This window comes from Calypte anna, chromosome 11 (genome assembly GCF_003957555.1).
Source record: "Calypte anna isolate BGI_N300 chromosome 11, bCalAnn1_v1.p, whole genome shotgun sequence".
NCBI lineage: Eukaryota > Metazoa > Chordata > Aves > Apodiformes > Trochilidae > Calypte > Calypte anna.
In genome coordinates this window covers 9,952,811-9,965,482 of record NC_044257.1, presented here as the reverse complement: position 1 = coordinate 9,965,482, position 12,672 = coordinate 9,952,811, and the positions used below count along the sequence as shown (strand labels likewise).

At 35.6% G+C, this 12,672-nt stretch overlaps 1 protein-coding gene across 1 annotated transcript; it reads left to right on the top strand.

The window, feature by feature from the left end:
- Positions 1 to 231: 231 nt before the first annotated feature.
- SLC7A9 (solute carrier family 7 member 9) lies at positions 232 to 10,151 on the top strand. The gene is made up of 13 exons (XM_030457787.1): positions 232 to 350; positions 1,451 to 1,572; positions 2,763 to 2,910; positions 3,799 to 4,041; positions 4,515 to 4,640; positions 4,955 to 5,054; positions 5,931 to 5,975; positions 6,294 to 6,417; positions 6,757 to 6,860; positions 7,689 to 7,785; positions 8,302 to 8,451; positions 8,976 to 9,150; positions 10,075 to 10,151. Exons 2-13 carry the CDS (start codon positions 1,468 to 1,470, stop codon positions 10,137 to 10,139), a joined length of 1,482 nt encoding a protein of 493 aa, XP_030313647.1. The 5' UTR covers positions 232 to 350; positions 1,451 to 1,467; the 3' UTR covers positions 10,140 to 10,151.
- Positions 10,152 to 12,672: the final 2,521 nt, after the last annotated feature.

Below are 12,672 nucleotides of genomic sequence, written 5' to 3'. Positions count from 1 at the left end.
ACCTTCAGATTATGATTCACTCTCACTACGTAATTCACTATTTAGGTACTGGACAAACATTCTCAGGAATGAAACAAAAACTTTTTTTTGTTTTTTAAAGATAAACTAATTGGACTATTGGTTTACCTGTGGTTCCTATCTCAAAGCTTCTTGGCTGAAAATGGGTTTAATGATTACCATTTATAACCTCTGTACTTAAGCTGCTGCTTGCTTCTTCGTGTTCTGGTTTCAGACATGGATTTATCTTGCTGTCTAACTGGCTGCTGAATCTAACGGGAGAGAAAGAAATACACTACACAAAGATTCCTTGAGCCTGATTAACACCAAACAAATATAAATAAATAAGGTAAGTGAATGATGTCTGAATTGCTAAAGAACATTTATAAATACAAGGCTTTAAAGAGAATTTGGGCAGAAAGCTGTGAAAAGGTTCAGTGACCCAAGCCCTGCATTCTTATGTGGGCATTTTTTTATTGTAGGCTTAATCTTAGAAGTTGAATTATTTCTTTTAAAAATCTTTCATTCAAAACATAAGCCAAATGTCTTTACAGACCAAATGTTTCTGAAGGGGAACAGTACTGAGATAAATGTTATATCAGTTTAAAATGCTACAATTCTTGTAGCCAAGAATTACTGGATTCTGGACAAGCTGCCTAAACATGCAGCATTCCTGAATTACCATCTGCATAACTGCAAAATTATCTTCAGCATTCAGATTCTAGTAACTGTAGCTGTAAAGCATAAGGAGAAGAGTTCTAACTTAATCTACTTCCAAGGACCAGGACCTAACCTGATCGGCTTCCTTCACTGTCAAGTTGTGTTTTATTCCAATACTAAGGGAAAGCAGGAAAAAAAAAAAGTCACAAGCTAAAATTAAATTAGAAAACAAACTGTTTTGCATTCTAATTCTAAACAGAACAAGACGTTCAAGACATTCACCCTGAGTCAACATGGAGAGGACTGGGGCCTCTTTTTGAGGCAAAGAGCTGCTAATTAGACAATCAGAGGAGGCACCACTTGGTTTAGCAGATACTCTACACCTCCAAGGAACTGAGAGAAGGCCGGATTTAATGAAGATCAGAAAGGTCTCCTAGATAAGAAAACAAAATAGCTTTGGGGAGAAAGATTAAATCTGCCTGGACCTCCGGAGGAACTCACAGGAGGGACCAGCTATAAACCCCAGATTGCTCCAGAAAGACATTCACTGCCTGCTGGGTGAGAGGAAAATCCACATCAAGTCAGACGGATGAGGGGAAGTAACTGAAACACCAAGACCAAAACATCCTTGATTTACTCTCCAAGCAGGTAGGTAGATGGAAGTCCTGTGCGTATGAGCGTGGGTGGGTTTGTTTTCTGGCAATATTTAACTACACTATTTCATATGTATCAGCAAAACTCCAGCAAACAGCAATATGCCAGACTGATATTTTGGGTTTATTTTCTTAGGGAGTTCAACAAGTAAACCAAATGGGTGAAGAAAGCTTGAGAAGAAGAAAAGGAGAGGACAGTGGAAAAGAGGATGCACAATCCAGCCAGAGCCATGAACCCCAAACAATGAACCTACAAAAAGAGGCAAAACTTTTTCCTCCCCCCTGCTCCTCAGTCCACACGTGTGCAAGGGACTGGCAGAGGGAGGCAGGAGGGGGCTGGGGGTGCTGGTGTCTGGTACCAAAAACTGCAAATGTGTCCCTGTTCAGCACTGATGTACTAAATATCCTGACAGTGTGGCTGGCTTCCATTTTAGGAAACTGTTAATTACCAGTTAAATAATTGGGTACAAACCCAATTTAAAAGTAAGAATATGTGGGGTTTAGATATTTTAACTGTTTTTTATATCTGGTAACTTCAAAGCTGATCAAGTAGGACACTTCATAACCTTTACTGTTCCTTTCCATATGTACTGCTCAGAAACTGAAGTGTGTTGTTCAGCTCAGTGCTGAAGCATTTACAGCCATATCAGTACAGAAAGACAAGGGAAAATTTGCCTCTTCCGTAAAATTACAGATGCTTGGCAAACAGATGTGCCACTTGCTCTCAGAAGGGAGTGAAATTCCTCTTTAAGTAAGCTGGAAAAAGATTCTCTATGTGGTTGCAGCTTAGTGCCAAGACTGGCAGGACACTGAAGCTGTGCCACTACCCATAACCACAGGAAACTTCAAAGAGCCCATGCCAGTGATGGTTTTATTTTTAGCAGGAGATACCTCAGTTTTTAGTAGCTTCACTTAAGATGTAGGTCACTACAAAGCCAGGAGAACATGGTACTGCTAGGTGGTGAAAATATCACAATATCACAAATATCTGAAGCAAGGAGATGAAAGCTGCTGGGGGGGTGGAGCCCATCCAGGAAAGGAAATGTTTGAAACAGGAAATTCTAAATGCCTCAAGTGCTCATAAAAGAATTTCAGTGTTTAATCAGAGTGGAAAGGGGATGTACCTGCACAGGGTTACATTGGAGATCCACATAGGTTAAAGAATGGTTTAATAAAGAAAATACAGAGGCAGGGAAACACCAAAAAACTGCACTTTCTGGAAACAGCAGGAGTATCACATACATACACACACTACAGGGTGTGTGTGCATCTTGGAAGAAAAGATAAACTTCACATAGCTGAATAAATGTATAAATGTATAAATATATAAATGAATAAATATATATATACATATATATATAAAGGCAGTAAAGACAACTACTCTATTGTGTTATACTGAAAAATAATTATTGAATTATTGGAAATTACCAAAACGTCTCCTTTTATTTCAAGGTGGGTCTCATCAGTGGAATCTGTATGATTGTTGGTACAATTATTGGCTCTGGTATCTTCGTTTCTCCAAAAGCACTACTTGCCAATGTTGGAGCTGTAGGTCCTTGTCTAACTGTCTGGGCAGCCTGTGGAGTCCTTGCAACATTAGGTAACTGAGTCAACAAGAATCTAAATCTTTGCTTAAAAACTTGTATCTGCAAAGTACATTTTCAAGAATTTTGAAACCAAGTTATAGTTTTTCTTACTTTATCCATTAAATGTAATAGTGAATGCTTTTCCAGTGACATCACAAGCAGGCTGTGAAGTTGACTGGCAGGGAGGTTGGTACTTCTGCTATTTTTCTACTTGTGTAATTGTAAAAACCTCATTTTATTAACTGAAAATTTAGCACTGAGAAAAAAAAAAAAAAGTTCTTTGAGCATTGTGGCAGCTACACAAGCATACACTAATCAACTTCATGCCAGATGCCAGCTACAGTATTAAACCTACAAGTATCACTTCAAAGCTGAGCTCAGTAGTCATTTTACTTCAAAATTGTGCAGTTAGTCTATTTTTTCAAGTTTCCTAAAGGAAAATCAGCTGTTATTTAGAGACTTCTTAAGAGACTTGGTTTCTTAAAGAGAAAAATAACAGTCAGAATGTTTGTATTTTATTTGCCAAAGTCTTGAACACCAACATTAATTAAATTCTGGGTAGTTTCAGTATGCTTGTTCCAATTGCTCACAAATAATTTTAAGTGTGGTTTTTGTCATATAGAATGAAATGTACATAAACACGACAATAGTAATAATGCATTTTAAATATGTATATGTGTGTAAATATATATGTGTGTATATATATACGTGTGTGTATACATATGTATGTGTGTGTGTGTATATATGTATGTGTGTATACATATATGTGTACATATACATATGTGTGTATACATTTCCTTAATTTTTCTACCTCTGAAAAAGTGATGATCTGTTCTAGCCAGTCATAGCTTAAGTTAAGAAGTGTATGAACAGAACCAATAAGAAATGCTCTTTGATTTCAGGGGCTCTTTGTTTTGCTGAGCTTGGTACAATGATCACAAAATCTGGGGGAGAATACCCTTACCTTATGGAGGCATTTGGCCCAGTTCCAGCATTCCTGTTTTCTTGGACAAGCTTACTGGTCACAAAACCCAGTTCCTTTGCAATCATTTGTCTCAGCTTTGCAGAATATGCATCAGCTCCTTTTTACCCTGGCTGTGATCCACCCCAAGTTGTCATCAAGTGTCTTGCAGCAGTTGCCATTGGTAAGTTTCATAATTTTAGGGACAAGATCCATAATTGCACAGTGATTTCTGCTTAGCCCCAACAATTAATGCATTTCAGCACTTGTAACTCTTCAGCAGGATCATCTTCCTGGAGATACCAGAAAACAATCCTATGCTTTTATTCTTTACTAAGACAGATACAACTGCAGAATGGATGCTTATTCCTGGCTGCAAAGTAAAAATAAACATGGATATATTATTTCCCTATCACAATGCTGTGCAACTTCAATATATATACTTTTTGGTTTTTTTTCTTAAAGGTACTGTCAAAATCTAACTCAGAAAACTTTTCCTCATTATTTTAAAAATTACCCAAACCTAGTATGTTGAAAAAACTTTATCAATACTATGAGAAGTAAGAGGAGGAAAAAGCAGTCAAGCAAATGAAGTTTTAAGAGGCAACTTTCAATTGTGACTAATTTAATGCAAAAATATTAATCTATTTCTTTTAGTGGTAATTACAATAGTGAATTCATTGAGTGTGAAGCTGGGAAGCTATCTGCAGAATTTTCTGACTGCTGCTAAAATGATCATTGTCACAATCATTATTGTAAGTGGAATTGTTCTCCTTGCACAAGGTAATTACTTTACTTACAAAAATTATTTTAGCTTCTGTAATGACCATTTAAAATTTCCCTGACTGACTGAAAAGGGACAACAATACTGCTGCCTTTATTTAATGCTTTAGTTCCAGACCCTTTGGGAACTATGGTATTATCTTCTAGAGAAAGGGGCTGGGGGAGAGGCAACACTACATATCAAATTTGGTAGTGATTTAAAAACCATTTTGAAAATAAATTTTAACATAAGCCAAGTTGGAGTATTTCTTCATCTAGTGAGAATTAACAGTATTAGTTTAAACACTGACTGGTAAGCTATGTCTCATTTGCAGGAAAAACGGAAAACTTCAAAGATTCTTTCAAGGACAGTAAATTTTCTCTTAGCTCAATTGCTTTGGCATTTTACAATGGACTGTGGGCATACGATGGATGGTAAGATATCCAGTGTTAAGTCAACTGTTACAGTCTAACAACCTTTAACTGGTTTGCTCTCCCCCTGTAGGATTCAAAGACTATGTGTATGTATATATATATACTGTAAGAATCTGTACAAAGATCTGTATTTAGAAGTAATTAAGAATATAAATCTTAATTTACAACAAAGCAACTTCTATTTAGATGCTTAAAACTGATTTTGTATTTAAATTGATTAACCTTTCTGGGTCTATTTCCAAGCTTGATTGTTCCAACATGGGCACTAAGTCTGCTAATTCAGACATCCACCTAGATTTTTTTAAGGGGCAAAGAAACCAGTGCCTAAACAGTTATTTCAGTATGCAACCACCAGGCACTGGCATTTGAAAACAAGGCTGCTGAATCTGGTTTTGTGCTCAACCAAAAAAAGCATTAGGAAACTCTAATTCCAATCCTCAAAAAGGCTTTAATGCCAGTTTTCTAGACACGATTGTGAAACATTTGAAGACTTGCTTCAGTCTTTGCAATGGACTTACATTACTTAAATTATTATTTGAAAAGAATCAGATATTGCAAGGCTTACAAGTTCATAGGCCATGTTCTACATTTGAGATAAATGTCTGCCAAATTTTTTATCCAATATTTTATCCAAGAACCAAGACAATCTTATTTCCAGATACTTACAAAATTGTGAAGAGTAAAAGCTAGTGGACTCAGATTCTCACATAGTCTTTGTGTGCGGCAGTTTTACAACTGACTGTACCTTAAGTGCATCATTTTTTTTTCCCCCCAAAACCAGTTAAGGCCAATAACACAAGAAATAACACCTGGCTCTGTAATATATTAGTGTTTAAAAACTCAACTGCAAATAACATGAGCATTTTTTCCTTCCAGGAATCAACTCAACTACATCACAGAAGAACTTAAAAATCCTTACAGGTAAAAATACAGAGAAGCAGAGTTTCCAGTCACAGAAACCAAGCAATTAATAGTTCTATAGGGGCAGACATGTATTTTGATTTGGCATTAAATCAGTGGTTACTTAAGGTTTGAGCACTGCCACACAGAGCTAATTAGCATATATTACAGGCTTCATAAGTTTGTGTAAAGTTTAATCCTGATTTTCACAGCTCTACAATGAAGAAATTTCAATACATTTAGAGGGCATATAGGGAAAAGTAAGAGCCCACATTTGACTATGACAACTCTACCAGTGGTACAGCAATCCTGATAGAGTCTTACTTTTCAATTCTTTAGAAATCTGCCGCTATCTATAATTATTGGGATCCCCTTGGTTACAGTTTGTTACGTTCTGATAAACATCTCGTATTTCACCGTAATGACTTCAACAGAACTCCTGCAGTCCCAGGCAGTTGCTGTGGTAAGACCCTTTATTTTGTAATAGAGTATCTGAAGAAGGCTGTGTGCATTAAAACATCTCGAACAGTAACATGAGCAAAGAGGAACCTGCAATTATAAAGACCAATTTCTAAGCTGTCGGTGTAACCTTTGCCCTTACTGTGTATTGCCATTTCTTAATCTAAAATTAATGTCAGTAATGCTTAAACAGCAGCCTGTCGTATTGCAAGGAAAAAAACAAAAGTAATGCAGTCTCCTGCTAACACTTTGTCAACACTGCAGCTCAGAGGTTTTTACATGTTTTTATTGGTAACATACCTTAACAAAAAGACAAAGTATTCACCTTAATTCTACATCCCAGACATTCGGAGATAGAGTTCTTTATCCAGCCTCGTGGATAGTTCCTCTCTTTGTGGTCTTTTCTACAATTGGATCTGCCAATGGGACCTGTTTTACTGCAGGAAGGTAAGCTCCTGTTCTCAGGATCTGAAAATGAAAATTTTAAAGTATGGAAAAATTTATCTGTATTCATGTATCTGCACACCAAGATACAGACATTCCTCTGATCTAAGCATATACAATCTTAAAATACCTAAAAATCTAGCTCTATTATTTAATTTTGAAAAAAGCAGTAGATATACAAGTTAAATAAAATAGAATATAAGGTTCCTTATTCTTAGCTCAAGGCAGGTATAGCACAAAAAGTTTGGGGTTTTTTTGTTTGTTTTTTTTTTAAACTTTAAAGCTAAGAATTAAGCAGTTAAAAAAATTAAAAAACAGAACTACACCAGCAAGGATAAAGAACTGGATAGAGAAGCTATTCCTTCTGATCCGCTCTTTCAATGATTCCTTTTATTATCCTACAACATTTAAATTTGAAATCCAACTGAATATGACAGGCCTGTAAAGGCCAATTTTTTTAACAGAAGGTTGTAAATACAGCTTTTTGATATGAAGCAAATTTAAAAAAGTATTTTAAATAAAAGGGACCAAGTAGCTAACGTGGTTTCCAAAATAAACAGTTAAATGTGCAAACTACTTTGAAGTTTCAAGTTCACTACTTTATTACTGATTCAGAATTAGTTCAGTGCTTTTTTACTGGTTATTTTCCTTACTTCAGCCTACTACTGATTTTTCCTAATTCCCACTGAATATCTAAGGAAACGCTGGTGAAATTGTCATCAGTCGTAACCACTTAACAAAATAAACCTGAAATAAATGGTACTTTTGTTTCTTCAGTAATGCTACTAACCAGGTGTTAGCCTAACCACATCACCCATCTTTATTTGTCAGACTTGTTTACGTTGCAGGACGGGAAGGGCACATGCTCGAGGTGCTCTCTTACATCAGTGTTAAGCATCTGACACCAGCCCCTGCCATCATCTTCTATGTAAGTTGCTGCTCTAAAGAGAGGAAAGCTACAAAAAATTCTCAAGTCACACATCTTTGACTGTGTAGACAAGCAAATTGCTAAATACACATTAAGGAAAATATTATAAAAATATAAATAATATATATACACACATATATATAAAGAATATTTTGTTTAAATATATTTAGCCATTTATCTTAAAAGGTAAAATAAGATAAACTCAAACTTCTATTGCTCTGATGAGCAATAACTTTAACAATCTGAAAATATATTTAACATCTTCATTCTCTCCAAGATACAGTCAGTAAAACATATTAAAACTTAAAAATTCTAAGTCTTTCAGCTTAAAATGCAAGTAATATTGCACATGAACAGAATGTGGACACTCTTTGCAATACACTTACATCCAAATGTTTAAACAAAAGCATTCACAGACCACACCGTAGCCTACTCTAAACATCCACCCAAACTGATACCAAGGTAAAATTTAGCTCTTTTTTAATAGACTATCCTGATTTTTGTTTTCATTTTTAGGGGGCCATTGCTATTCTTTATATTATCCCTGGTGACATTGACACACTCATAAACTACTTCAGTTTTGCTGTCTGGACTTTTTATGGTTTAACTGTACTTGCACTCATTGTTATGAGGTTTACAAGAAAGGAACTCAGGAGACCAGTCAGGGTAAGTTCATCATTCAGTGGGGCTTTTCTTCCACTCCCATGAATAGTGAAACACAAGCTCATGCAAAACATTTGGATATTTTAAAAACATCCTCAGGCAGCCTTCTCCTTGTGTTTTGGGTTTTTTTCCCCTTACCTGAAACCTTACCACTTATCTGCAGTTCTTCCAGTTTTGCACTATGACAAAGCTCATAAGTACCAGGAGAAGGATTACACAATTATTTATTTCTACTTGCACAAAGTAAGATCCCCAATCCCCAAATCATTGCATTGGAGCTAGTCCCAGATTCATTAAAATGCAGATTTTTCCAATGCAATTTGCAATACAAAGAGAGCCTGGTCAGTGATTTAGCAGGAGCATCTTCCCTATCCATGGTGTTGCCAATCTTTTAATTGTTCCATCAAATTCCAGAAATTTTAAAACAAAAAACTGCCCAAGGAAACAAGTCTACCCTTCTTTCAATGGAGCAACTTCTGTGAAAGCAGCAAAAGAATGAACATACTTTTGTGCTTTGTATTTTGCAGATACCCATCATCATTCCAGTCATAGTGACATTGGTCTCCATTTTACTGGTAGTGGCACCAATCATCAGTGAACCTGAACTGGCCTATTTGTACTGTGTTTTATTTATACTCAGTGGACTTCCAGTTTACCTACTTTTTGTTCATTATAAATTCAAGTGGCCACAAAAAATATTAAGTAAGTATACCTCAGACAGACACCTCCAAATCCAACAGCAAACTTCTATGCTTCAGATTAATTTACACAGTTCAGCTCTTTGTATGCTCCATCCCAGTTAAATCACATGAATAGGATGCAAAGTGAAGCAATTTTCCACTCATACAGCACGGGGCACATAGGGAACTTTACTAAAGACTGTATTTTACTCTTCCCTGGTAAAAAAGTCATGTCTGATTTCAGGAAAATTAAACACACACACACAAAACCCCCAAACAAAAACCAAACAACCAACACACAGTACATGCAACACATCACGCTTAATGCAACAACGAATCTTTTAAAATGCACAAAACTGTTACCAGTAAAGTTCATTCTTGACTGTGCTTATTGCTCATTGCTTTAGCCATTAGCTAAAGATTAGCAGGTGTACATTTTTATGCCAGAAAACGTTGTGCTTCTAGCTCACAGGATCAGTTCTACTACTTAAAGAAACCATTAAGACCAAAAAAGAATCCTAGCCTTGCTGAGTGAACTGAAAGCTGCAAGGACAGAGTGTAACTATTATAGAAACATTTTGAAGTCTCATTAGAAACTCTTAATAAATACTTAGGAAAAAAAGGATGAACAGGTATTTCTGAAAAGGAAAATGGAACCAGCTGAAAGGACAGAATTAGTGGTTCTACAGACATTAAAAAAACCACGCATTATTGGTGTCTCATGATTAAATATGTCATTATGCAATCAGAAGCACTGCATTCTACTAAGCACATGTTTATAAACCCTGGAATGTTGTAGTGTGGATCTTGATACTGCTTTTATTCCCCACCCCTTATTTTTGAAGTTTGAAATGAATATAGAAAATATTTTTTAAAAATAGCCTAAAGTCTCAACAGAAATACTTTTCTCTCATAAAACTTGTAACAATTTTTTTTCCCCCCTCAGATCCCATCACTATGCACCTTCAGATGCTTTTGGAAGTTGTTCCAGCAGAGGAAGAAATTGAATGAAATATTTTAAATCTACAGGGTTGTTTTAGGTGCTATACTGGTTGTCAATTCAAGTTAGTTTGGTAAACATTTATACTTTCTAAATTGTTATGCTCATACTGATGTGTTATTTTTACAACACTTTTATTACTTGAAAAATATGACATATCTAAGAATTAAAGATTTCTGAGCCACATTACAGTGTCCAGCAGAGCAGTTTTCATTGTTTGCTAACAGCATCTTGCTTTCTGCATTAAAATTAATCACAATACACAAGATAAACATTCCAATTATGAAGATGACAAAACCTACCAGCAACACAGTCAAGATTCTTTTGATCACACTGCTGAAAGAATGAAGCTGTGTCCTTTACAGAGCTGCATTCATCCAGACACACAGAAAGGACAGAAATAACATAAAACCAGACTAATTCCACTCTCAGTTTCTCAGGTCTAACACTTGTTATCAGAACATTAAAGACAGAGGATGTGGGAATCCAGTAAAAACAGCAAGCACAGCTGACATAAAACGCCAATTAAAAAATAAATATATATAATTAAAACAAAGATAATGAATTACATCTGAAATTCTCAGGTATCTGTTCTTTCCAAGTTACGGAACAGTGAGTAAATGGCACAGAAATTCTACTCAGCATGAATGTGACAGAGGTAACTTCATCTTCCAAGAAACACTTCATTTGGTAGCTGATTAAAAAAATACCAAATATAGATACTACATTGACACGTAGATGTAAGCAGCTTTTATTTTCCCTATCCAAGAAACTTATCAATTTTAGGCAACATTCCTTATTACTTCAGTGATTAATCTGAGAAGGACTTATGCTGAAAGCACAAATGCTCTCAAAAACTTCTAAGCATGTTCATCCTTATATTACAACACATGAATATTGAACAACTGGCTAAAGACCTTGAAGTTCATACTAATTCTAGCTTAGCACATTCCAGTGAAAAGCTATTTCTATCATCCAGCTTCAAAGAACTATATAAAACTTAGGCTCCTATAAATATTATTTTGTATCTACCTACATGGAAACTCATTACTAAAAATACTTACCAAAATTATGGGTTCTGGTGAATTTTTACAAGACCTTGCAATTATCAGATCCATGGAAATTTCAGCTCCATGTGGCATAAGGGTAAAAGTAAGAAGATTAGGAATAACTAAGGAAGGCAATGGAGAACGAAACTATAATTATGTCATTACATATAAAGTGTATACACAAAGTTTTGTCCCTGCCACACTATTACAATTGCTGTTCCCCTGCTTCAGCTGGTAAAAAAACCATTTCAAACAGAATTACAAGGCTCAGGGACAGACCAAAGGAACAGAATACTTTTGTGTAAGGGATAAGTTATCTACTCTGAAGGCTGAAACAGAGACACTCAACTGGGCAATGAGCAGAAAAAATTATTCTAGCAGTCCATAAGAAAAGTGGCAAGAACATGGGAAAAATAAGCCCTCTGTTCCTATTACATTTTGAAGATACAGGATTTCAAGCAGGAAGAGCAGTAATGGCTTCAAAACACAGAAGAAATAGTTCTTCAAATAATATGTTATTTAACTACTGAATTCCTTTGAGCAGAAGAAAACGCCAGAAGTGGACATAAGTTCCAGAATGTAACTAATTCAGAAAGAAGTCCACAGAAAACCTCTTCTTTGTGAAGACTGAGCAAAAACTGCTTGAAGCCAAGAGAGTATTCTTGCAATGTACGTATTTCTACACCATTATTTATAGTCCAGCACTTGGCAGGTGCTAAGACTGTAGAGCATTTTCTTCTACCTCATACAAGGTGTCTCACTTTTAAAACAAAAATTACAGATAACTCAAGTCTATTAAGTAACGCACTAGACTTAGCAGCAGAAAAATAATTTTACATTTAGATAGAAGACAAGCCAAAGAAGAACACCCAAGTAAACATTCTGCCACTCAGGTTTTTCAGCTACTTGATTTGCCAATCTTCTGTTCACATCACAATGCAGAGCAAGACCAAAACAGCTTTTGTTAAGCAGTTTCACAACACCTAAAGCTTTGCAAGCACCTGTGCTCAGAGAAAGGTTATGGAGTCAGGCTGCCAACAACACTTATTTTTTTTAACCATACATTAACAACTACAACAGTCTCTGTCACATGGCAGTTTTCTATTGACATCATAAAAATTCTTAAATATTCAAAAAAGCAGCTTTACTATACACCAATATGAGAAAAACTGTAGGTGTTAGTGTAAACCTTGATAGTCCTCCTAATTTTGAAGTAAAGGCTGTTTAAAGATTAACTCCCAACAAATAATTATATTCTGTCTAGTCAACAATACAACAAATTTTAGGCTTCTCAAAATAAATCTGGATGAAGTTCAGTCTCTATTCTGAATCAGCATATAGTCACATGAAAAGATGATGGTACATTACAAGATGGTACATTAAAAGACGAAGCCTTAGGGGTAAACAGACAAGATTTTATTGTTAATTTGCACAGGAGGAGTTTTATGTAAATGAGGGAGAATGAAACAAGAGCATTAATGAAAAGTGAAAATGT

Excerpts from the sequence above, each read along its gene's own strand:
- SLC7A9 (XM_030457787.1), top strand. The coding sequence starts at position 1,468 with ATGGGTGAAGAAAGCTTGAGAAGAAGAAAAGGAGAGGACAGTGGAAAA. Across the intron at positions 5,055-5,930 it reads CTGTGGGCATACGATGGATG|GAATCAACTCAACTACATCA; the intron begins GTAAGATATCCA and ends TTTTCCTTCCAG. Across the intron at positions 6,861-7,688 it reads ACCTGTTTTACTGCAGGAAG|ACTTGTTTACGTTGCAGGAC; the intron begins GTAAGCTCCTGT and ends TTTATTTGTCAG.